This window comes from Acomys russatus, chromosome 11 (assembly GCF_903995435.1).
Source record: "Acomys russatus chromosome 11, mAcoRus1.1, whole genome shotgun sequence".
NCBI lineage: Eukaryota > Metazoa > Chordata > Mammalia > Rodentia > Muridae > Acomys > Acomys russatus.
The window spans coordinates 35,316,244-35,343,151 of record NC_067147.1 but is presented as its reverse complement, the minus strand read 5'-3'; the positions used below and the strand labels follow the sequence as shown (position 1 = coordinate 35,343,151).

Below are 26,908 nucleotides of genomic sequence, written 5' to 3'. Positions count from 1 at the left end.
ACAAGGGCTTGAATTTAACCCACTGAGGCCCACTAGAGGCAGAGACTGCCCAGAACAGGCGGGTTTCTGAAGTCTCTATCCCGTATGGTGTAGTGAAGTCCTCTGAGTCCCGCGCTGTCCTTTTGCATCCCAGAAGGATAGAAACAGCTTGCAGTTAAACTCGGGAATGGCCTTAGGGTCTGGAGTCCTCCATTCTAGGGGAGCAGGTGATTTGACTTGAGATGGGAGTGTGAACTTGGGCAAGTGCTAGCTCCGAGCTTGGCTGTTCCCTCGCACCCCGTGCCACACCAGGGCACTGTCCGCAGCTCCCGCCCAGCACTACTTTGCTCTGACGTCCGTCTCCTGAGCTCTGACGATCGCCCCCGCCTGCCGCCCTTATAAAGAGACTTTTTCCAATACTCAGATCGATCGCCTCGCCCCTCGCAGCCCTCAGCGGGCTCCTCACCCGGCCCCTCGCCTCCCTCCCTCGCTAACCCCACACAGCAATTGGGCTCGTGGGGTGCCCGGACCCCCAGTGGAGCTCCGGGTGGCGCCAAGGTAAGAATCCTGCGGGAACATGAGCTGGGGCCGCGCCCTCGGGGCCGGAGGGGAAGGATGGACTCTGCCCAGTGGGGATAAACCCTCTGCTCAGTTGAGAGGCACTTGTGGCTCTCGGGGTGCCAGATGCTGTAGAGTCTGGGTTCCCGAGACACAGGGCGCCTGGGGGCCAGGGCCAGGGGCGGCCGAGCGCCTAGGAGCTTGGGCGGAGAGGGAATTTGGTGGCCCTGCATTGACAAAGGCGGAGCCCACCGGGTTGGGGCGCCCCCGAGCTCCCTGGTATTCCGGAGGTGAGTGCTTACAACCAGCGCCTCACCACCCACTTGCAAAGCTTAGACTCCCACAAAAAACTTCTGGTGTAAACTGGGGTACAGGATATAACCCCGGTTTGTGCGGAATAAAAGAAGAATTCCATAATATCAAGTTTTATTTTAGAACTTAACATCAGTCTTTTCCGTTTCATTGTGTTCTTCCTATCTGTGACTGTGGTTTATACACTAACGTATTTTTAAAATCTTTTTTTTTTTCCATAGAGACCAGGAAGGGGAACACGGAGAAATGGGGGGGGGGGAGTGGGGCGGGGGGAAGAAATTAACTAAGGACAAAGGAAGATTGAGAGAGATTGAGAAGGTCCTCCCTTTGTCATAGTAAATTAAACCCCTGTTTATGCATGTTTAAAAGGAATTTCCTAGGTTTTTCTTTTCCCCTGATATTTTTATTTTGAGCTACTTTTGGACCTGTTTCCTGAAGTCATCTGTAAGGATAAGTAGAGAATGAAGCATGAATACACACACACACACACGCATTTTCTTCGAGTATTCCTTTAGGATATACTTAAATTAATAAACAATTATGAAATATCGTCTTAGTTTCAGAGGGCAAATATAGACATACTCATTGCAAACGATCTCTTGACAAATCAACTGAGTTATAAATACAAAACAAACTTAACTTTAGGGTATTTATAAAATATAAGATTATTATAATTGTATTTGTGCTCACCCCCTTTTTTCCTGTTTTTTTTTTTTTTTTTTTTTCTTTCAAAACTCAAAGCATTAACTTGTTAAACAGAAACAGATCAGTGTAGGACACTTGTTGGCCATGATTAATTTCACAGTGATTTCAGTGCAAGCTTCTTCTTTCTTTCTTTCTTTTTTTTTTTTAAAGGATATCTGGAGCCAGCTGCTTATTCTTGGCAGCCTGTGTAGGCATAGTGCTTGGCTGCTTAATAATGCATTGCTGTATTTCCTACAGAAGACTTGATGAAGTAGCCCACTGTGGAAGGATCTGCCCGTTGCCTTAGATAGCAATGGCTTTCCATGTGGAAGGACTGGTGGCTATCATCCTCTTCTACCTCCTTATATTTCTGGTTGGAATATGGGCTGCATGGAAAACCAAAAACAGCGGCAGCCCAGAAGAGCGCAGCGAAGCTATCATAGTTGGGGGCCGAGACATTGGCTTGTTGGTGGGTGGCTTTACCATGACAGGTAGGTTTCCCTTGCTCCCTTCCCATGCTGGCTTGTGTTCTGAGTGACAGATCAAACATTGCTCTTTGTCCTTTGGAGTTCTTTCAATCCACAACTCACATTTTAAAGTAATTTCATATTTAACTTAAAACAAAAGGGAAATGGTTTAATTTCAGCAATTCTAGCCAAAAATGATTGACAATAAATCACTGAACTTAACGTTAGCAAAGCAAATATAGTCTCTTTTCTCAAGCTGGTGGGTAGAGGTGGGTGGGTAAAAACAAAGGGGTGGAGGAATGCAGAGTCATAGTCTCTCAAGTTGTGAATCTGTGAGACATCATGGCTTCTCGACATCTTCGTTAATACAAGCTTGGGGTTGTGACTAAGTTCTCTTAAGTGACAAATACTACCTAGTTGTCGTTTTTAGCCTGAAAAAAAGTCATTTTGGAGACAATGTAATTCTAGTCTAATTATGTCTATTGGAAACCTACTTCCTCGTTTACTAACCATTTTCCTTAAAGGAAGGATTCAACAACGCTAAAAGTAAGGTTTTTCATGATCCTTGGTATAAAAAGGAAAAAGTCAACATGTGTCATCAAAAATCCTCGGTTCATCATCTGCATTTTTCTTCCTTTATAATTTTCTTTGTGTTCAGAGCCTTTGTGTTTTTTTTGGTTTTTTTTTTTTTTCTTTCTTTGATCTCAGAGTGATTTCGGTGGTTTTTCCTATTTGTCTTGGTCATTAAAAACAATTCTAATATAAAATTTTGTCTTATAAATGGTTCGTAACACTTTGCCTAACAAGACATTTCATTTGTTGAGTTTTACTTAGTGAGTATTTTTAACAGTAGCAACATAATTCATGCTAGCTGGAACTCTTGGCCTCTCATTAGAAAAGCATCTTACTAGAAATCAAATCCAAATGAAATATACATTTCTGTGCAGCAGTGCTATTTAAAGACAAGTGAGCCAGTGTGTTAGCTAGGGACCTAACTCCCCTGTGGAGATGGTCTCCCTGTTCCTTCTGGCCATGTGAAATCTACAGTATCCTGTATACTTTGTAGATGTTTGATCTTGTGACCTCTGGTATTTACTCACCAACTGTAGATGGATTCATGTGCTCTTTGCAGCAGGCACTGTGGAAAAGTTGCAGAGTTAAGGGACTCTCCAGAGTTGCTTAGTTAACAAAGATCAGGATCCCTCCATGTTGTGCTGTATGCATCTTTCTTACTGGTGTACTATGTTTCTTTAAGAAGTTACTTTATACACAATAAAAATGTAAGAGTAAATGAGCTGCTGAATGTCCAAGGATTTTATTAATTGCTGATTACTATGATATTCTACTATCCTATAATAATCTATTTCACATAGTCATACAATATTGCAGAATTTGTTCTTTCACTCCATGCAGATTTAAAAAAAATATATGATACACCATTAAAGTATATGAAATCATCAAATGAGGCTCTTTCTTATAAAGTGTTACCACAGTCTTTCTGACTTGTTAACAATTCTTCCTCAGAGCTCAGAAGACCCTTGGCAATATGACCATTCACTTAAGTCTGAACCATATCTTCTAAGCCTCACTAGATTCAGTTGCTTACATGCATTTTGTGAAAAATACAAAGTGAAAAATATAGCTTCTTTAAAAATATAGTTTGGAAGAACTTTCGTTCTTGCTCACTATTTGACACAAAAACGTATATCAATGCGAGGAACAAATTCTGGTCCAGAAAGGGCTACATACATCAATAACAAATGGAAAGACTTTTAAATTATGGTAAATGATCAAGTTTTCAGTTCTGTATTATAAATAAATTTAATCACTCAGGCACCAATTTTACTTTTGGATGAGGGGCCAAAAGCCACACAGTGAGAAGTAATTGCTAAGGAGCTCTGTGCTCCTACGACGATCTGAGAGCCAGTTTCACTCTGCACCAAGGTACTGCTGGCATGGTATCATTTTCAGCCATCTTAGCTCGAAGATGAAGTCTCGTGTTCTGAACCTTGTAAGAATATATTTCTTCTGGTCCTTGTTACATGCTCAGTGTGTTATATAGGAAAGAAAAAATTCTAAAATTTCAACAGGGTTATAGAGTGAGTGAAGCAGCGAGTGGCAGTGTTTAGTTCTCTGCACATCACGTGTGAAAGCTTCAGTGAAGCTGGGCGTGGCTGGTGTCCTTTTCATGCCAGGGTTCAGTACATACATCTCACATTAAATGAGCCTAAAATTTCTATTCAGAAAATCTTCTCAAGTTAATATTTTTCTTTTATTTTTGATATTGTAGTACAGTTGTATCATCTCTCCCTTGACTTTCCTCCCTTCAAATCTTCCCCATGTACTCCTCTTTGCTCTCTTCCAAATTCATGACTTTTTTCTTTAATGTTGGCACACACACACAAATATCCATATGTTTATTTTTTTTAAAGTGGTATTAACCTCAACACACTCTTTAGCCTGTTGGACTAAAGGAGAAATAAATTGTGACATGAAAACAGCCAATCATGTCTTAGTGGCATAGACAAGATTTCTGTTCATAGATTGCATCTTTTTATGTTGCATTCTTAATTGGATGATTCAGGCTCCTGTCTGATAAGAGTATTAAAAGCTTTGGACCCTCCTGACTTTCACACATACTCTGGTGCCTCATATTTGACCACGTCCCCTGGATGGGGAGACCTGGTGGCACTCAGAGGAAGGATAGCAGGCTACCAAGAAGAGGCTTGGTACCCTATGAGCATATACAGGGGGAGGAGGAACCCCTCAGTCACAGTCATAGGGGAGGGGAGTAAGGGGAAAATGGGAGGGAGGGAGGAATGGGAGGATACAAGGGATGGGCTAACCACTGAGATGTAATATGAATAAATTAATTTTAAAAAGCTTTGGACCCTCAGTATCCCACATACATTGCACCGAGGGATCACTTGGAGTCTTTCTCATACTCTCAGAAGTACGTATAAAATTTTAGTTCTGTTAACTTTTTTTTTTTTTTAGTAAGAATAAAATACTATGGATCTGTGAGGAATTAGGGGAAGGTATTGGTGCTCAATATGATAAAAAATTATTATATGAAGTTATCAAGTAATTAATAAACCATTAATTATATTGAAAAATGAAGAATCGGCTCTGTTAGGTTGTAAGAAAATTTAGTAGCTTGTAAGTCAGTCTTGGCCAGAGTTTGCTTAGGCAAAGCCTGCTTCCTTTGGTTCTTTATCTGCTTTCATTCAGTGATAATGCTACCGCACTTTTATATATCTGAAGGAAGCACATCTAGCAGATATCTCAAGTAGTACTAAGTTCATTGCAGAGCTTGACGCAGCCCCATGAAGGCAGTAGCCTCTGTGTTGGGCAGGCAGGCTTAGGGCACAGCTGATGAGCAGTGTTGTTACCTCATTCTTTGCTCTGTTTCAGCCACCTGGGTTGGAGGAGGCTACATCAACGGGACAGCTGAAGCAGTTTATGGACCAGGCTGTGGTCTAGCTTGGGCTCAGGCACCCATTGGATATTCTTTGAGTCTGATTCTAGGTAAGTGGGTGGTGGTGAGATCTCAGTGACTCACTCAGTACTCAGCATAAAGTATAAATAATAAGTCAAACGATGTGAGCAACTATTGTGGGGGAAAATTTTAAGTAGCAATTACCAGAAATTGTTATATAGCAGAACACCAAGGCTGAGATTACTAATCTCCTCATTATGAAGTGTGTAAAAAATTCTTTGATCCTGTAGCCACTCGAACAGTGAATTTCTTAAGCAACTGTGATGTATTCCTTTCAAGATCTAGTTTGGATATATCATTAAAGCCTATCAACTCCACTGTACCTAAGTTCCTTTTGTTAAGCCAAACTGCTAGAAGTTTGAATATTATATAAGAGTTCCTCATTTTGTTACACAAAACATTTTTATTGGGCTTTGTGCTTATTCAAAGTGTCTAAAGGTTGCACTGTGTGACACAAATTCACCAAAGCATTTTAATACGCAGTGACCTGGTCCATGCCTTTAAATTCACGTGCTTCATTTATGTCATCCGGTTGCCCGATGGGCATAGCAGTGTTAGATGTGCCAAGGAATTTACATTAGGTTGCTAAATATTTCTTGGTACTATATTCGTAAGATACGTTCCTCAGTACATATAGGTATCATAAAATTTCATTTTCCTAGGGGGCAGAGATAGCGTAGGAAGAGTATCTATAATAACTTTGTGTTCTCACAAGCACTTATTTGATTTGTTCTAGGTGGTCTGTTTTTTGCAAAACCTATGCGTTCCAAGGGCTATGTGACCATGTTAGACCCATTTCAACAGATCTATGGAAAGCGCATGGGTGGGCTGCTGTTCATCCCTGCGCTGATGGGAGAGATGTTCTGGGCTGCAGCGATTTTCTCTGCATTAGGTAAGGGCTGAAGAAGATGGTCCTACTGGGACTCCAGTTCCTGAACACAGGATTTGGGCTCTTAAAAACTATTTAAAGCCATGCCCACAGCCATATTTATTCTTATAAAACCCCAATATAAATTCCATACTTAGTAAACTATGACTGTAGATATGAAAGGATCTAATCTCAGCTTCATTCGTTTTTAACCTGAGTCACATCATTAGAGCGTAGCTATGACTCATAAATGTCATGAGTTGCTTTGTGTATAATACAGGTTATATACAATTTAGAAAAAAATACATTTAATTAAGTACAACTAAAAGGTATAGTTTGTGTGCGAACTTAAAGAAAAAAGTCCATGAGCCAAAGGTTTAAGGGGATCCCTGCTCTTAAATAAGTTTGAATAAATGATTTTTACTTTTAATCCTTCCATTAACTATTCTCACTTCTCTGAACACCCTTTACCTCTTTCTGTTTTTCCTTCTAATGACTAAATTACTAAAATTCATAAATGTATGTAAACTAAACTTCTTAAGGATTTTTAAAAGCAGTAATATTCTTACATAAGATGTATCCTATTAAAAGAAAAAAAAAAAAAAAAGCAAAGTGCGAATCCTAACAGTAAATAACAGTTGCAGAGAAATGGGACCTCCCAGCCTGTGGACAGGGTACACAGGCATTCAAGCAAAGCCACCAATTTTACATGTCAGTATAAGTTCTTTATGAAAGCATGCTAGGATATATGGGCAATCATTGGTAAAACCTGAGAATGATAGAACACAGCAAGAATTCTCTCAGCACTTTTAAGTGTTTTCTTTTTCTTTTTTTCGAGACAAGGTTTCTCTGTATAGCCTTGGCTGGCCTGGACTCACTTTGTAAACCAGGCTGACCTCGAACTCACAGAGATGTGCCTGCCCCTGCCTCTGCCTCTGCCTCCCCAGTAGTGGGATTAAAGGCATGTGCCACCACGCTCTGCAAGTGTTTTCTTTTTAATTTATGAAACGTTTCCAGCCCCTATCTTCTCTTCACCCCAGTCTACTTACTCTTGGAGATGGAGATTTAGCAGTAAAGACAACCATGGCCAATTGCTGGAATGTGAACAGTCTAGGGCTATTGAGGCAACTGGAGATGTGGACCCTGGAAAAGCTGTGCACTGCCTCACTTACATGGCTGCTTCCTTCATTTTTCCAGCCTCACCATGGTTCTGTCCCTCTCCGTGCTACTCAGTCAGCCTCCACCCTCAGTCCTCTTCCCTGGCCCAGCCAGGCCTTCCTCACTGAAATCAGCAGGGGACTCCCTGCTTGCCATGCTGCCCTCATCTCTAGTAGGCAACTTTCCTAGCTCAGGCTTCTGCATCCTCTTTTCTTCTAAAACCCAAAATTTCAATAGCATCTATAAGCATGATCTACAAGCCTTTGCTTTTTCTTTTAGTTATGCCTACTGCATTCTTTCTTCTCCAGGATGGTGAGTTTTCCATCGTGGCCCCCAACACTTTAAAAATCCATTGCCTGGGCTTTGCACTCATATCGTGTGTTTTCCATGGGGCTATGAGAGCTCTCCTGTCTCAATCCACTACCTTTAGATCAAAGGCAGACCTGTCTCGGCCTCCTGTGTGTGGAGCTGGTGAGCAGCTACACAGTGGGACCCCCACAGTCCTCTTCGATGAACCAGGTGGCCACCTCCACACATTCTCCTACACACAATGTCCATCTCTTCTCCAGATGAAAAAAGCAAGACTAAAGGAACCAGGTACTAAGTGGTTAGAGCAAAAGGAAATTTCCTCTGTGTTACATATGCCAAACCATGAGCTTGTCTCCTGGCTCCAGTATTAGTATATGTAGCCGCTGTAATGGGCTTAGTTCACACCAACGTTGTGTCTCCCTTTCCTTCCAAATTCCTATAAAAGCTAAGATAATTTTCTTGGTCTGTGATTTTGGAATAAAATGAGTGATGGTGCGAAAAGGAATACAATAGTCTAGTTTATAAAATACACTAATAACTCTGAAAAAAATGACACTCCCCTGTGCTGGACAACAGTCCTCAGTTTAAAGCCTAACGACATAATGTTTCCCCAACCTCACTCTCATTAGCTCAGAAACAAAGGGATATGGTTTTTTTTGCCACAGGTTTTGACACTAGGAATTTGGGGGATAAGAACAGACTACCTGGTGAGGTATGACAAAAAAGAAAATTCAAAATTATCTCTCTGGCTGAATAAAAGTTTTGAATAATAGTCCTAAAAGGTGAATAGAATTCATGAGCTAATGTTTCTATGGCATTTTACAAATACAAAACACAGTGACTAAACTCAGCACTTTGATATAATTACTTCTGCAGACATATTTGTTTATGTCTGTATATGTATTTCAGAGTATATGAAAACATGTTAACAATCTCTATGTATACACAGACATTATAAGCAACACTAAACACACGCACACACTCATGCACACACACACACACACACACACACACACACACACACACACACACACACACACACTACTGCCCTTGATAGAAATCTGTCTTCAAGCATGGCGTGTGTATTATAAAACTATTGCCTTTTTTCCTGAAGTATAATTGCTGGATACATTTTGTAACAGTGTTTTTAAGCAATAATCCTGGAATACATAGGAACAGGCAAGTAAAAGCCCTTCCTTTCACTAAGAATGACCATGGCAATGAAAACAGGTGAACATCTCCTCTGTAATTACAACACTTACTTACGGTAACACCACCACAGGAGAGATCATTCTCACTGTGTGTTTGAGGTAGGAGCAGCCTCACAGAACCCCTGGCAGACAGCTGCGTTCACAGATTTCATATGCACCGTCACTTGTCTGGTCTTCTCTTGTTTTACTGTCCCGAGGAACCTCTTCCAGACATGGCATTTGTCCTTCTCGTGTGTTAAGCAAGACTTGTTGCCTCACAGTCAGGCCCATCTATCCCTGAGTGGGGAACACTGACATTCTGAAAGTTCTCTGGAACCTGTGACTTCTGCTACATCTTTTTTTTTTTTTTTTTTTTTTTTTTTTTTCTTCCTGTGTCTTTTCACTTGACATCAGCTTGCTGAATCAAGCTGCACTGTGATAACATTAAATACAATTCTATCCCAGCCTGGTGCTGCCAGGCCATCTGATTATCATCATGACCCAGAAATGAACCAAAACTGTCCCTAACATCTTAGGATGCTTGAATAAGATGTTTTCTTGTGTTTCTAGTAGCTAAATTCAGTGATTTGTTTTATAACATTATACCAGGAGAAATGAGGTTTTTCTCATTATAATTAATGTAATAATGTAGAAAATATTTTCAGAAAAACCTAACTCAAATGTAGTTGTGGGAGAGAGGTGAGAGACTTAACTAAAGGCGCCAAGTTGAAATCTAACGGTAGCATCTCCAGAGACTGAACATCTAGTGCTGTGAATTTAGCCTGTGATTAAATTGCTTATAATATGTGGGGTTATAACCTGGAAATATTATGAAAACATCACAAAAAGAATGGCAGAGATTTTCAACTAAAATTCCAACATTAAAAAGAAGCTTTAACTAAGTAAAGCCCCTTACACGCTGGATGTAATGTACCACATGAATGAGGGATTCTTCTCCTGTTATGATATTGTTTGGACTTTTTACAAAGGATAAGAGATAAGCTTCATTGTACTTATCATGAGGTGAACATGCAGAGTTTGGGACATTAGTAAATGACAGTATAGTTGAAGTCATGTGGGTTGCTGATATCTTTGACAATTTATTTAAAACCCCAAATGAGTATTTAATACATGAAGAATGAAGAAAGATTTTTTAAAAGTTGTCAGTAGTGTTTTGTTAATATTTTATCCATGGGCTGTATATGAATGGAACTATGATAATAGAATGTAAATTTCGTTTTATTTTAATAAACTATAAATTTATAATAATAATAATAATAATAATAATAATAATAATAATAATAATAATAATAATAATAATGAAGCTTTAATTAATCCCAGCACTCAGGAGGCAGAGGCAGGTGGACCGCTGTGAGTTCGAGGTCAGCCTGGTCTATAAAACAAGTCTAGGACAGCCAAAGCTAACACAGAGAGACCCTGTCTTGAAAAACAAAACAAAACAAAACAAACAAACAAACAAAGAAGCTTTAAAAAAATAGCCTGCTAAGTATCTATACAGTAGCTCCACTATTTGTTAAAAGAACTGATAGATACTTGGCACCCCTTGTATTGGAATGATAGTTACTATATTTCTCTTTTTATTCAAGGAAGTTGTCTGTTAGCATAACCAAATGTGAAAAGTATGCTGTACTGTTGTTTTAGAACAACCTGAATTGTTCTTTTAATAATGTATGTTCCTCCCTGGTTGTTGGTATACACTGTGAGCATGCCTATTAAGGAGTAGAAAGAGACATAAGTGTTCCAAGCTGCCCATTCAAAAAGTTCTCAGCAGAAAGACAGGAACTTCCAAATATAACAAACAATGCCATGAGGCAAGAAAATGAAGAAATTAAAGATGAAAGCTACTAAAACCATGATTTTGTTTTTAACTTTAGATTTTTTTAAATGTTTTACTATTTTGTGTCTGAGTGTTTTGTACATGTATGTATATGTACTGTGTGCCTGGTGCCAATGAAGGTCAAAGGAGGGTGTCAGATCTCTTGCAACTGGAGCTGTGATGCTTGTGAGCCATTTGGGTACTGAGAATTGAACCAGGGTCTTTTACAAGAGCATTATGAGCTGTAACCACTGATCCATCTCTCCAGCCCCAGAACTATGTCTTCTTTTCCATAATATTTTTATTGATTATTTAGGAATTTCACATCATAAACCCTAAGCACCCTCCCTTCCCAGTCCTCCCAGGTCTAACCCCCATTCTTAGGACCTCCTTCACAAAAAGGAGGAGGAGGAGGAGGAAGAAGTAGAGGAGGAGGAGGAGGAGGAGGAGGAGGAGGAGGAGGAGGAAGAAGAAGAAGAAAAATAAGGGGACGACGACAAAAATACAAGTCAGATTTATATTGCCCATACAATCGCTGGGACATGTTCAAAATACAGGTGCTTAGCCCGTTAAAGAAAACTGAGTCCTTCCTCACCCGTGCACCCCTGCCAGAAGCCATCAATTCTGGAGAGCTATGCTCCTACTGGCTGCAAAGGACAAGGGAGCTACTTTTGCCATGGTACTGATGACTACAGACTCATAGTTGAGGATGAGGGATGTAGAAGGCTTCTGTGACAATGCTTATCCCCCTCCCTCAAAGACCCAAGGAACAGCCTAGACAGAAAACCATCAATGAGAACTTTTAAATTATGATTTCAGTCTGGATTCTTCAGTATATTTGCAGTCTGGGGAGAAGCCACACATCTACCAACTAAACAATTTAAAGAGATCCTTCAAGACTTTGATAGAGAAAAAATGATACATTCAATTACCAATTTCCTTATTTTCTTCTACAAATTTGCCTCAGTTCCTTGGTATCTTGTAGAATTTTTCTGTTACAGTGGGTTAGCAGAGGATAAAATAGAAAGAAATATTCATTTTAAATTATTAAATTGGCTGCTCATGCCTTCCAGAGAGACTTGTTATGGATGTAAGTGATTCTGCTATACATGTTTAATTGTTAGAATTTCATAGAGTAAGAGCATTAGAAGTTCTGAGAATAGAGTTGAGTTTCTCTCCATTTCTAGTTGTTCTGATGGTATGTGTTTTAGATAGGTCTTACACAGATTGACAAGCAAAAGTCCAGTTTCTGATGTATCCTGTTAAATGTAGAGAGATACATACCTAATTCATTAAGAGAAAATTTTCAACACAGCAGTGTAGCCAGTCTTTGCTACTTTGTGGGTTCTTCTTTTTCTCACCCTTTATCTAACCGCCCCCACAGTTTCACACACTATCACTAGATAGGAGAGAAAGAAGGGCCCCGGTGGGGGGGAGAGGGGGGAGAGAGAGAAGGGCCCCAGTGGGGGGGAGAGGGGAGAGAGAGAAGGGCCCCAGTGGGGGGGAGAGGGGAGAGAGAGAAGGGCCCCGTGGGGGGGGGAAGAGGGGGAGAGAGAGAGATCCTTGAATCTAGCTTCTTTCTTGTTTCTTCTTTGAGAACAGTTACTAACAAACTGTGACCAATCCCCCAGAATGACAAATAAATAATAAACAAATAAATAAATAAATAAAATAAATAAATAACACCTATTTTGGGGCTCTACATGTATATACCTCTGAAAAATTGCCAGAATTTCAAATATCACACAATCACAGAAACTATCTTCAGCTGGCAAACTTATGCTTCTGTAGAGCGTAAGGCAAATCACAGTCAGCTGCTGCCAAGCTGCCCCATATCCTTACACCTGGGATTAAAGAGAAAGCATACTCTTACACTACTTCTGTGCTTTTAATGAAAACAAAATTCCAGAATTCTCACTTCACAACAGTTCTTTTCCACTGTTGTCATCATGTACCTCTCACAAGCCCCAGGGACACATATGCTGTGGCTGTGTGTCTTGGAGGCAGAATCGCCTGTACATTTCACCGAGCTGTCTGGTCATTATTTTTCCAGGGGCCACCATCAGCGTGATCATTGACGTGGATGTGAATGTGTCGGTCATTGTCTCTGCACTCATCGCCATCCTTTACACCCTAGTGGGCGGGCTCTACTCTGTTGCATATACTGATGTTGTACAGCTATTCTGCATTTTTATAGGACTGGTAAGTGACATTACCCTCATATTTTGTCTCCTTCCCTTCTATTTTCCCTTCCTTCCTTCCTTCCTTCCTTCCTTCCTTCCTTCCTTCCTTCCTTCCTTCCACCCTCCTTTCCTTCCTGCCTGGCTGCCTTACTTCATTCTAAAAAAATAATGTTTATCTTAACTCAGAAAAAAAAATCATTTTCCATCATGAAAAATGCATAGCAGATTTAATACTATATGAAATACTAATTATTTACAATGAGTTCGATAGAGCCAAATTCCTGGCTAATTTTTATAGATTTTGACAGAAAGATGTCAAATTGGCTGCGAATGCCTCCCAGAGAGACTTCTTATGGATGTAAGTAGTTCTGCTCTACATGTTTAATTGCTAGAATTTCAAATAGTAAGGGCATTACAAGTTCTGAAAATAGAGTTGAATTTATCTCTATTTCTCATTGTGCTGCTGCCATGTTCTAATTTATCCTACAAATGTCTCCATCCTACTTTCTACCCCTATTAGTTTGAATCTAACTTACTTGTGGTCCTCTTTGATAGCCAGTTGTAACACTCTTCTCATGAGCAAAGCTAAAGTTCAGTGGTAACCAGGGAAGAATGGTTCTCATTTCCCTCAGTTACTACGAGGTGACTGAGAGTATATAACAATTACGGCATTAGAGAAATGAGAGTTATTAGTCTTTACTCTCCAACATCTAAAAATGAGGGGTTTAATTACATAAGCAATTAAAAAAACGTTCTATTTCTATTACTCCTAGGATAAATTAGAACATACACATGCCTTATTAAGTAAAGAATGCGGTCACTATGGAGTCTGGTGGCATGTTATGAGCTATGAAAGAGTAGGATGACAATGAAAGCACTTTGGGACATGTTAAATGCATCCCACTTACTTGGCATCCTCAAATCTCAAAAGGCAAAAGTAACAATTACACTTATAACAGTGTGCAACATGTAATTCACACAAAATAAGTAGAAATGGGAACGTGCGTGCATTCTGTGTGCTGGGCCGACACGGGTGCGTGTGCATAGTCTCAGCAAGTACAAGCACCATGTCCCCTGTCCTTGTGCAGAGGCACAGACAGAGCATGTGTAATTTTCCTGATCTGAATTAAAATATCCTCAATTCCCTTCTCTCTGATTAGTTTTCTTAGAGTAAAGTTGTTCAATGACTATTTTAGTTTTTAACCTTCATGTTTGGAGATGAAAAACTGAATCTGATAACTTTTTATTATAACTTTTATCATCAGTAATAATATCCCAGAGAAATCATTTGACTGCAATATGACTTACACTGTAAATGTAAATTCCCATATAGTCATAAAACCTCGATTCCCATTCTTCTCCTAGACACTGTTATGAAATGTCATTAAAACATTTTAAAATTAAATTTGAGAATATTTAATTTGCTCAAGAATTCCCACTTTTTATTTTCAAGTTGCCCAAAATAAGTGGATGTGCTAAACTTTGGTTTTCACTCTACATCGTCATAGCCGTGCATGAAGAAAGCAGAAAACACAAAAGCTGTTCTCCTGTAGCATCAGAGGCGAGGCCAGCATAGGTGACAGCAGCTCTCATAATTCATACACTTTTTATCCCAAAAGCTCCAACCTCAGGGGGATTAATCTATGTGCCATTGATGTATATCCTGCCTCATTGCTTTGAATGAGACCAGAAGTAAGATACACAAACTGATGACTCAAGTGTATAGGTGTAGGAATGGAAGGACAAAGATATGTAAGGGTATATGTTGAAATTTATTGACCATAAAACATAACTAGGTGGATAAGTTATACGGATTAACTGTTTTTTTAAATTCCTGGGTTAAATTAGATCATTTGTGTGTATTGTTCAGTAAAGAATATTACATTTTTGTGGGTTTCTTAACTTAAAGCACTATAGAATTGGCTGTCTAAATATAGATTGTTTTCCATGATTTACTTCTTATATGCATACATAGTCAATTTATACTTTATGCATACCTTCCCAAATTCTGTACTTCTGTGAGTTTTGTACTCATCCTTGGAAACTAAAGCTGAACACTTGATTTACTTAGTTTTCCCTTTCTGGCACCTGTGCCCTATCCCAACCCAGAGACAGTTGACTCTGCCATCCTGTTGTTATAAGCATCTTTCAAGTCTCAGTGCCACTGATAGACTTCAGACCTTTCTCAGGATGTATAAGAAACCACCCGCTACCCTCACATTTGTTGCTGCATTTTGAAACTCATTGCTAATATCCATGACATTAAATCAAAGAAAGTCCTCCTGCTTCCAGTTATCCACAAAACTAAATTAAAATGCTTTAGCTTCAAACTCAAGCTTTTTGAGTCTGTCTTTGTCTCTATTATCCAGAAACCACCCTTCTCCCACTGAACCTGAACACACACACACACACACACACACACACACACACACACACACACACACACACACCATATGTAACTGATCCTTTCATTGAGATATTTTCATTTAGGATATTTGATTTTACAATGATTCAAAAGTCAAGCACATTGAAAAGAATTCTGTTTGAGTTCGCATCTTTTTCTAGGCTTGTAAAATTCAGTTCGGTCCTCTCTGATGTTCAGCAATGTCAGACAACTACAGTTCCCAGTCAATCACACAACTACAAGGTGAACAACCTGCACATTTCAGTGTGCTTTGCTGCTGAGCAGTAGTGTTCAGTAGATCCTGAGGGTTAAGAGCATGTTCTACTTACAGTGATTTATTTCACTCTACATATCCTGTTGTAAGTTGAGTGGTGTCTGTATGCTTCCATTTCTTGTCTCATTCCTCCCTGGCTCCTTCAGCTCTGCCTCTCTATACCAGTCTGGGGGCACATCCTTTATCACCTCTTTTTTGTCATATTAATAGACATATATCTTTTTTGAGTTCACAGACAACATAAAGACGAGTAATGTGTGTGTGTGTGTGTGTGTGTGTGTGTGTGTGATGTAATATTTTCTCCCCCAAAAGATCAGCTAACTGCTTCTAGGGTTTATAGGATCCAATGTAGCCAAACACATGAGGATTCAATGTATTTTTTTTTCTTCATTTTTTTAAATCAGTGTTTTACGGCATCCTATAGAGAACATAATTTCAGGTACTTCTCTGTCTGAGAAAGAGTAGCTATCAAGCTGCGCCATCTCTGTGAAAGATAAACTAGGAGCATGACTCCAATGTCACTCTTTTTTTCCAGTGGATCAGTGTCCCCTTTGCCCTGTCACATCCTGCAGTCACTGACATTGGATTCACTGCTGTGCATGCCAAATACCAGAGTCCTTGGCTGGGGACCATTGAACCAGATGAAGTCTACATATGGCTGGATAATTTTCTGTTGTTGGTAAGTAATACAGTGATCTGAGAAATGTGGTCTACTTGTTCATGAAATCAAAGACATGCCCAGGATTTCATATGTGTACTCAATGCTTCACCTGCTGCCTCATAGCCATATCTGAGTTGACTCTTGTCTTGGAAGGGTAGAGCTGCTTGCTGACTGATAATGTCCTGCACAAAGTGGACAGCTAATAGAATTGTAAAGGTCTAGTGTCAAATCATTACATGTTCTGAGTCTACAGTCTGTTGTAATAGAAACCCATAAATCATGTAACCCCACTCTGTACCACAAGGGCTTGCCCTAACTGGATATCTGGGCCATTTGAAGCTTTTAATTTGTGTTTTGGAACAAAGTATTGAAATATAATTTATTCTGATATAAGTAGCTTATCTCCGAATTACACAGTATACCAACTAATGGTGTCTAGGCCCTCAACGCGTAAGTTGGAATGAGTCGAGAGTGATTCCAAAGATGACTTAAAACACACAGAACCCTGATGTGACGGCACTGTCAGTAAGAGAAGGGCACAGGGGAAATCACGGAGGAGCACAGGCTGAGGAAGACGGAAGACCCTCCAGATCCTATGACTCTTCTAACTAAAGAGATTATATAGGGAAAAAAAATCCACATTCCAGCTCATTTTAAAGTAATACAGTGGTTATTTTTTGTTACATAGTGAAGGGGAAATTGTTGTTTGTTTGTTTGTTTGTTTGTTTTAATTTTTAGCGGATAGAATGTGTGTGGCGCTTATCTGAATAGTAGCAATTCCTCAACACTCAAGGTGGACATGTCTTTCCCAGTAAAGAAGTTCTCAATAAGAGGCAGGAAACTTGGGGGGAAATATGTTTCCAGTAGTATCTTCTCTCCTAAGAATTGTGAAGGGATCCCCTGGCTTTCTTTATAATTATGAACATAAAGATTGACATGTGAAATTACACCTGCCTAGCATTGTGTTTATAGTTACGTGGAGATGGTGAAAGGCAAGAAGCCAGCAATTTGTTCACTATTAACCTGTGTCTGAACTAGTAATTAAACCAAAGCATGAAAATATCATGGTTCTTTTTCCTACAGTACATTGATGTCCTTGTAAGACTCAGCTATGAATAAAACATACCCATTTCTTAGATATATTATTTCAATTGTAAGACAAGTAGAAGTCAGACGCCGTATGTTGAGTGGAAGGGGAAGCTATAGAAATAAGCTTTGAATTATAGCACTGATGGATTTTGATCTTATGGTTATTTTCACACGTCTTTACGTTAACATGATTTCTAAGCACTTCTAATGGTACTGGGGGCTCTCGCAGCCCCATCATCCCTAGTTGGCTCTATATTAGACCTAGTCTCCTTCCCTTGATCTCTCTGCTGCCATTCTCCCAAGCTTATTTTACAAATTCCCTTCTGTCTCCATCAGTAGGGCCCCCACAACAAAGCACACATACAGAAGTTTATTTTTCAAATCTGTAGTAGCTAGTCTGATAGCAGGGTGTCCACAAAGCTAGGTTCTCCCAAAGGTCCTCCTCAGGTGTAGGCTGTGAACTGCTGACCGTGACCTTACACGATAGGAAGAATAGGTACATACCTTCTCCATCCCTTTCTCAAAGACCACCAACCCCATCTGGAAGAGCTATACTCTTATCATTTGATTATCTTCCCAAAGCTCAATTTAGTTCTACTCTTATTAAGTTGGGATCTCGTTTTCGGCATATGAACTTATCTGTTTGAAAACAGCAGTTAGATTTTACATTACGTAAAGCCTATAAATGTTCAGGGTGATTTATTTCTATGTATAAAGAGTGCATAAATTCATATCATTCATGTACATGGGAGATGCCAATGATGAACTAGCTTATAGGTTTAAAAAATAAAGAAAATGATTTTGGAAGAATATAAACTTGAGGAATGGAATGAACAATTTTAGAATTTATTTTGAACTATTTGTTTTGCCTTTGAATATGTGCAACCTGTATAGGAAGGAAAATTACTCTGGGATTCAGTATATCAGGCACTGATCTTGGCACAAATGAAATAAAAATAAATAAGACAGCCACACCAGAGTTAAATCCCTGAATAAAAAACTTAGGGTGACATAGTAGGTTCCTTCAACTATTCCTTCATTCATATACTACTTCCTGAATGCCAACTTTCCATCCATCTGAGCATGGAAACCTGTCAATACTTTAGGGGAAAGTCAATAATCTCCCTTGCTTCTCCCTGACCACTGCTCTATACCCTGAACTCTATACCCTGAAACTCATATCATATATTCAGTGGTCTCACAGATGCCCAGGTATCAGTGTGCCTTTACTTTTTTCATATTAGCATCTCTTTAAGAAAGTCTCATCTTCCTATATGCCCAACTCAGATGTCATTTCTGAAGCCTTTCCAGATTGCTATGTAGGCAGCAGGCATCCACTTCTCTCAAACCCAAATAATTGTCTCTCAGTTTTGTTTCCATGCAGGCCACTTATAGACTGTTTTAATGCAGATTAAGGCCACCAATCATTTTATTTGTGTCTTTAATGAAAATATTAAGCATACATCTAGGGTACATACGTACATTTGTTAATTGTTTATGTTTACTATGCTAATATATGCCATCTAACTGGAAAACTATATCACAGCAAGGTATTCAGGAAAAATAAATATAGACAGAGGTTCTGATTCAATGAGTATTCTGCACACTCCCCATTAGTAAAATACCACAGTGCATTGACTGTCCCAGAGGATGTGAAAATGTTTACTCCCCCCCCCCCAATTCTCATGCTGACTATATGATTAATATCTCTACACATTCACTGGGTTGCATGATTCAATTTCATCACATTATTTTCAGAATTTCAATTAGTTTTTAAAAATTATTTATGATGGTTGGAATTTCTGTCTTAAACTAACTTGATCTTTTGTTTGTTCTAGTTGTTTGATACTAACTAGGTTCATAAGGACTCCATCTTCATGATATAATTAATTCACCCAGAGCCAATAATAACATGAATTCCTTCACCAGGAAGATCAGAATTTAAGTTGACAAACTTGTAAGTGGGCAAAAGTTTACAACACTGCGAAAACAGTTGTAGCTATGGGATTTGTGGGCTATGGAGCATTTCCCACACTTCACAACTCTACTGAAACTATTACAAATGCAACTGATGCAATGTGACAAAGCTCATAAGAAATAACTCTGTCATTTGCTTCTTTCATTTGTCTCACTCTGAATCCCTGGGTTCTCATGCAGATGCTGGGTGGAATTCCATGGCAAGCCTACTTCCAGAGGGTGCTCTCTTCATCCTCAGCCACCTATGCTCAGGTGCTGTCTTTTCTGGCAGCTTTTGGGTGTCTGGTGATGGCTTTACCAGCCATATGCATAGGAGCCATTGGAGCGTCCACAGGTAAACCTCTTATACTTTTGTCATGTTTGCAAGGTAGTGCCCCAAACCAGGGATGGCTGTTCTCTCTATCCCACATGCCTTTTACCCCACATAGGAAATTAATTCTTTCTACATGACCACATCATATCTTTGTTATGGCATTCAACAGATAGAATTCTAGTTCCATGATCTCTACCCACTTTTTTGTTGCTTCCTTAATGATGAAATATCTGCGAACATCCAACTTTGGTGTATCTGCAACTGCATTCTGACAACCAGGAGATAACAATGATACACAATGATTAACCAGAGTGCTAGGATGCTTAAAAATATCACTGCATTCTTGCTACTTCACTGTGAGTTTTACTATAACCAGCAGAGATTAACACTGAGTCCATTCTACAATCCCATTGGCGAGCCAAAGAAAAGCAGAAATTGCAAGCCCCTGGCTTAGGAGAAATCCTCTTGCTGTCAGTATGGTCTCCACGGACCACTGTGAGCATGAGATGTTAACTTATTTTCAACAGTTTGTTAACCAATAAGGCTTATTTGTTTTCTCACAGAAACTAGGCAATAAATATATTGGCTAAGAAAAAGAAAGTAATACTAAGACAACAAAAACAAGCAATACACAATGTCTATTTCCCTGTTGGCTTCTATGAAGCATTTCTAAAGTCTTGCCTTTAATTTTTTTGAACTTAATTATTTCTGCCACTCGTGTTTCTAAGAGGAAGCAAGATCCCCTGCAAGGGCACCAATCTCTTTCAGGAGGGCTCTGCCTTTGCAACTTAACCACTTCCTTGCCTAAATCAATATCATCACCTTGAGAATTTAGGTTTCAGAGACGTAGAGAGGTGTAACCATAAAATCATATGGGCATAATGACAGAAACTGCGAGTTATGGTCAGGGGAACATTTTATGAACTTCAGAACTAAGTTACAGATAATTTAATTGTCATTATAAGGCAAATTTTCACATGTATAATGAAAATATGTAACACTGACCCACTTTGAGAAACATTCTCCATGTAGGTAATTAAAACAAAACAAAACAAAAAAGTTCACCTTCTACCTTGTTGTCTCTTATAAAAGAAAGGCCATTTATTAGATTATTTTTCATCTATTTCTATTTTAGTTTTCAAAACAGAAGTCATGAATCACAGCCTAATCTTCCCCTTCCATGTTCATATTTGATATAAAATTATAACTAATTGATAAAAATATTGGCAGACGTCTTCGTCAGCATCTGCGTCTGTAAAAATAAAATAAGGCTTGCAGATAAACCCACCACTCCTGTAAGTATGCACTCATGGACATTTACTTACTCATGTAAGTAAGGTGACAAAAAGCAGCATACAGCTACTGTTTTCTTGGCTTGGTTCTTATCCCTGGTAACTTAACTTCTCCATTGCAGCTTTAGCCCTGATAGCACACAGGCCTGGCTTTAATGGTGGCAATAATGGGAAGGGGGGAAATGGCAGGATCCAAGGAAACCACTACTTCTCGGTCCTGACATAACATCAAAGAGTGTCATCAAATATCAAAGAAGCCAACTAATGTCCAAATCCAGGTCCCTTGTCTTCTTTGACACAGACTGTAAAGAAATAAGACAACAACCCAGACAGTGAGATGGCCCAAGGGGAAAGGCACTTGCCACCAAGTTTGATAATCTGAGTTCCATCCTTGGAAACCGGTGGTGAAAGGGACAAAATGATTTCTACAACTTGTCTTTGACCTCCTCACTCATATGCCATAGCACTCGAGTGCTGCACATACCCAAGCACGCGCGCGCGCACACACACACACACACACACACACACACACACACACACACACACACCAGAAGTAGAAGCAGTATGTTCAAAGACAAACTGATGGTTCAAGTTATTCTATCACACCAAATTTGAAGACCTCCCAGATCTTTGAGCCCCGTAAATGAAAAGGTCTTGTCCTAGCATCATCTACCCCACTTTTAAAAAATTATTTATTTATTTTTTATTAATTTATTCTTGATACATCTCAATGGTTATCCCATCCCTTGTGTCCTCCCATTCTTCCCTCCCCCCCATTTTCCCATTATTCCCCTCCTCTATGACTGTTCCTGAGGGGGATTACCTCCCCCTGTATATGCTCACAGGGTATCAAGTCTCTTCTCGGTAACCTGCTGTCCTTCCTCTGAGTGCCACCAGGTCTCCCCATCCAGGGGACATATCTACCCCACTTTTTATAAACAAGCGCCTAAGCAATGTGGAATTGCTTAGAAGAAAACTAACTCAAAGGCAGCTCCCAGGCTATAATGTCTTCAGGAAAAGGGAGAGTGGGGGAAAAAACCTGCTGTGATCTCAGCATGACCAAGGTCCCCGGATACCACAGAATGAACGGTAGGCATCCATTCACCTTCCGGTGGTCTAAAGAAAATGCTTTGGTTTAAAAAAGTGTTGTATCTGCTTTTGAGTAAGTGCTCCTGCACACAAAGAACAGCTGGGTGCCAGCAAGTGCATCTAACCCTGTGTGCTATCAACACCCACTGGAGAGAGGCAGGTCAGACATCTTCCATGGCCTGCATATGGTCTTCCCACCTCACTGGGAAGTGGCCCTCCCACCACATGAGGACTTTCAGTCATGATGGTTGTTTCTGCTCCACAGACTGGAACAAGACTACGTACGGGTATCCAGATCCCAAGAGCAAGGAGGAAGGAGACATGATTCTCCCAATTGTTCTGCAGTACCTTTGCCCGGTGTACATTTCCTTTTTTGGGCTTGGTGCTGTTTCTGCTGCTGTCATGTCCTCAGCCGACTCGTCCATCCTCTCAGCGAGTTCTATGTTTGCTCGGAACATTTACCAGCTTTCCTTCAGACAAAATGTAAGACCAGCCTTTTACTCTGTGATTAATATCATTTTGTCATTGCCACTGTGTTCATTGTGTTTATTGTATATATAGTATTATAGATAGAGACTCTATCATCTGAAGTGTTAAATTTGGAATGTTACAAAATTCAAAATATTTTGAAAACCAACAGTATTACAAGTGGAAGATGCCATACTATGAAATTTTGCTTTATTCATAAAATTACTAAACATGTATAAAATTAACTTCAGGCCATATGTAAGAGGTATATATAAAATGTTTAATTTCTGTTTTAAAGTTAAGCTTCATTCCTAGTGTATCTCATTATAAACATAAAATGTTCCAAAATGCAAAAATAAGCTGCTCTCCATATAAAACAATTCTGCTGTAAACCATTCTTATGAAGAATACTCATTCTGCAGATACATACTGAGTCTATATTGAAATACAGCCCTTATTTAACACACATCTTTAAATATAGTAAATGTATTTATCCTGCAAATGAATCATAGCATGCATGTTGTTGTTAATTTTCATACTAAGGGAAGCTTTTAGTGTAACTGTTTCCCAACAGGATGTCATGTGACCAAAGCTTAAATATCTTATCTTTCTGGAAAAAGATAATACAGTTTCAAACATTTTAGGAAAGCATTTATTCTGATTAAATATGCTAGGATCCTAGAGAGTCCTGGTAGCTGCACGCCATGGTGAATTACTTAACACTAGTTTTATAATAACTTATGTGGTCTTTGAACTCCAAAGGACACCTTTAACATACAGCAGCCTTTCACTTTGATTTTCCTAATTGAACCAAATGGTTCTAGGACAGCTTGCTACTGTAGTCCTTAGGGAACAACGGACGGCTCTCAAGAGCTTTTCTCTGCCAAATACAATTAGCCAGAACACCATGAATGTAACATTCATATAATCCCTGATTGTTTCATGGTTCTTCTTGCTGCATGTAACTTTTTATTTATGTGTAATAATATAAATATATATGCCCAAAATTAAAATATTTAGAGAAAAACAAACAAACAAACAAACAAACAAAAAAGAGCTTTTCTCTATCATATAAAACTTGACCTCTCATCAAGTTCCTAGGACATAGTAAAATAAGTCCACTGGAGGCAACAAGATGTCTCTGTTTAAAAAGAAATGTCCTTGCTCCCAAGCCTAATGACCCACATTCCATCACTGAAACCCACGTGTTCAGAAGAACTGACTCTTGAAAAGTGTCCTCTGACCTCTACACATGCACCATAACATGTGTATTTGCACACAGGTATTTGTATGTACACACATAACTTAAAAATATGGTCCAGGAATTTCCTAGAAACATCTGGTTTAAGGCACCAAAAAAAGTAGTTCTTTTTAGTCCTCATCAGAGTCCTGTGAAAAAAGTAATTTTCTCTTTTGGTAGGACTCCTATGAGGACAGACTGTAAGGTTGGCTATATACTCAGTGCCCTGTGTGGGTGAGATCTCTCCTTGTCATACTTTATGTGTGACATATGACCTTAGCTCAACTCAGCTTTTCCCCTATACACTCAGAAAAGGACTTCATGGTTTCACTTTGTTCTTTTGATAAACAGAGGCCCTCGCACCCCAGGTGCTATACATAGGTTACACCGGCTTTGGACCCAGAAGACTGTATAAGCTCAGTTTTAAAACATAGAAGTTTATCCTTTATATCACTTAAAGAGCCAGCACATTGCTTGCAAAGCTGACCCGTTCATTGATTCCTCACAGGCATCAGACAAAGAAATCGTGTGGGTCATGAGGATCACTGTGCTTGTGTTTGGAGCATCCGCAACAGCCATGGCCTTGCTGACGAAGACTGTGTACGGGCTCTGGTACCTGAGCTCGGACCTTGTGTACATCATCATCTTTCCACAGCTGCTCTGTGTACTCTTCGTCAAAGGGACCAACACTTACGGGGCTGTGGCAGGTTATGTTTTTGGACTTTTCCTGAGAATCACTGGAGGAGAGCCATATCTATACTTGCAGCCCCTAATCTTCTACCCTGGCTATTACACTGACAAGAACGGTATATACAACCAGAGGTTCCCCTTTAAGTTCCTCTCCATGTTTACTTCATTCTTGACCAACATTTGTGTTTCTTATCTAGCCAAGTATCTATTTGAAAGTGGAACCTTGCCCCCGAAATTAGATGTGTTTGATGCCGTTGTCGCAAGGCACAGTGAGGAGAACATGGACAAGACCATCCTAGTCAGAAATGAAAACATCAAACTAAATGAACTCGCACCTGTGAAGCCTCGACAGAGCCTGACTCTCAGTTCAACTTTCACAAATAAAGAGGCCCTTCTTGATGTTGATTCTAGTCCCGAGGGATCTGGGACTGAAGATAACTTACAGTGACCCCATCTAAGCTATACAGACTGGAGCGCTGCTGTAGTCTGTAGTCCTGGGAAGGTTTGAAACATATCTAACATTCATCAAAATATAAATGTATAGGGAAGAAAAGGTTCCCAGAAATAAAATAGGTTATAATAGTTGAGTTCAGAAAAAACAAAAACGATTGCACAGTGAGAAGAAAGCAAGTGTGAAGGCAACAGCTTTACCTTTTCATCAGAGCACTTTTAATTTTGAAGAGCTTTGTTAAGCATGTAAAACGCATAAAGGCCCAGCCAAAGAAAGTGGCCAAATATTATTTATATTTATTATGGAAAGATGAAATATATATATTAAAGAGTCCACGGAAAGGAATCTGGATGGTCCCGATCGTCTTTACCGTCTAACGCACTGGAAACGTGGAGGTTGTGCATTTATTCTCAGTCACTACGGTAAATGATGCAGCGAGCTAATCAGTTCACTTTCCTCCACGTGTGGACTAGCCTGCTCTTCCATGAGCTGAATTGTGACATATGCTCAATTTTCAACGTACACTCTCTTATGTTTTCTTGCTATCTTGCATGTGCACTCTCTCTCCATCCATCCCCCCGTCCAACCTTCTCCCTCCTTCTCTCTACCCCCTTTCATTCTCTTTTTCCCTCTCCTCTCTCTCTCTCTCTCTCTCTCTCTCTCTCTCTCTCTCTTCTCTTCTCTCTCCCTCTCCTCCCCCATATTTGTGTGTGTGTGTGTGTGTGTGTGTGTGTGTGTGTGTGCGCGTGTGTGGTGCTGGAGATCTATTGCAGAACCTCACACATGCTAAGCTACTGAACGTTATCCTCAGCCCAACAATCAATTTTTTTTTCATCGATGCCATATATTATTCTAAGCACAAGCAACACAAAACTTATTTAATAGTGACATTTTTACATATAAATGATGGAAAACAGAGTCTATGTTGGGGCAGGAAAAAAAAATCACTGGGCTCTTTAAGGTTGTCCGCAATTGCTATATGCTCAAAGAAAAGTATCCAGGCGTGAGATGGTTGTTGGGCAGCATTACAGCAATAAGTCAAGATGAAAATTATGAAAATGAGAAGAGGAAAAACAGATTGCTATCTTCAGCTTTTGTATATTAAGTGTTGTCACACCTTACAAATATAATATCTTGGCCTATATTCTAAGTCAGGATTGGATGCAAAGTTGAGCAATATGTAAAGAAAGGCCACTGTCTAACCCTGTTCTAAGTGGTGATCACTGCAACACCATGCATTTGCTGCATATTTATTGCCAGCAGTTCCCAAACACCTCACCGAGAAACTGGAAAACAAACCCTACTGCTCATTTTTGGACATTCATTAACGGAATAGCTTAATGTTAAGGATCTATTCTGGGTACTTTTCCACAGAAGCCACTTCTAGGGACTGGACAGATCACCACAAGTGTATCTGTTGAATTTCAAAATGTAACCAAAAACAAAAAGTAAAAACAAGTCCTAAAGAGAAGAAGCCATCATACGTATTTCAAGAGATCAATCATTAAATGTAATTTTGCTCCTCTTTGTAGCATTCAGCCTTAGGTACAAAAACTTGTACCCTGAACCCTACAGTTCTTTTCTATAGGTTGCAATTGAAATTAATGCATCAAAAAATGGACCTTCTTTGTCTAAAAATGTGATTTAAACAGTCTTAGTGTGACTTTTAAAATGTAGAGTTAAATAAGTTTACATACTTTAGTGTTCTATTTCTCAGTGCAATCCCAATACTTGAGGCTCTTTACTGAATCATATGTGTACAAAAATTCATTTACATACCCACCAGCCTTTTTCAGAATCAGCCCGATAACTGTGTAGTGCTTAAAATATGGAGTCTGAGATTCTCAAAAGCGGGGTGAGAAAAGAATCAGAGAAAAATGAAAACATAGACAAAAAGAGAGAAAAAAACTTGGGGC

At 39.5% G+C, this 26,908-nt stretch overlaps 1 protein-coding gene across 1 annotated transcript; it reads left to right on the top strand.

Moving 5' to 3' along the window:
- The first annotated feature begins 222 nt into the window (after nucleotides 1-222).
- Slc5a7 (solute carrier family 5 member 7) lies at nucleotides 223-25,009 on the top strand. The gene is made up of 9 exons (XM_051153062.1): nucleotides 223-537; nucleotides 1,792-2,024; nucleotides 5,415-5,528; nucleotides 6,236-6,391; nucleotides 12,915-13,063; nucleotides 16,258-16,401; nucleotides 19,630-19,783; nucleotides 22,409-22,626; nucleotides 24,360-25,009. Exons 2-9 carry the CDS (start codon nucleotides 1,847-1,849, stop codon nucleotides 24,987-24,989), a joined length of 1,743 nt encoding a protein of 580 aa, XP_051009019.1. The 5' UTR covers nucleotides 223-537; nucleotides 1,792-1,846; the 3' UTR covers nucleotides 24,990-25,009.
- The last annotated feature ends 1,899 nt before the right edge of the window (nucleotides 25,010-26,908 follow it).

What these genes read in the sequence shown, in the direction of transcription:
- Slc5a7 (XM_051153062.1), top strand. Translation starts at nt 1,847, where the DNA reads ATGGCTTTCCATGTGGAAGGACTGGTGGCTATCATCCTCTTCTACCTC. An exon ending in TGGATAATTTTCTGTTGTTG is followed by an intron (nt 16,402 to 19,629) that starts GTAAGTAATACA and finishes GTTCTCATGCAG; the next exon opens with ATGCTGGGTGGAATTCCATG. An exon ending in AGCCATTGGAGCGTCCACAG is followed by an intron (nt 19,784 to 22,408) that starts GTAAACCTCTTA and finishes TCTGCTCCACAG; the next exon opens with ACTGGAACAAGACTACGTAC.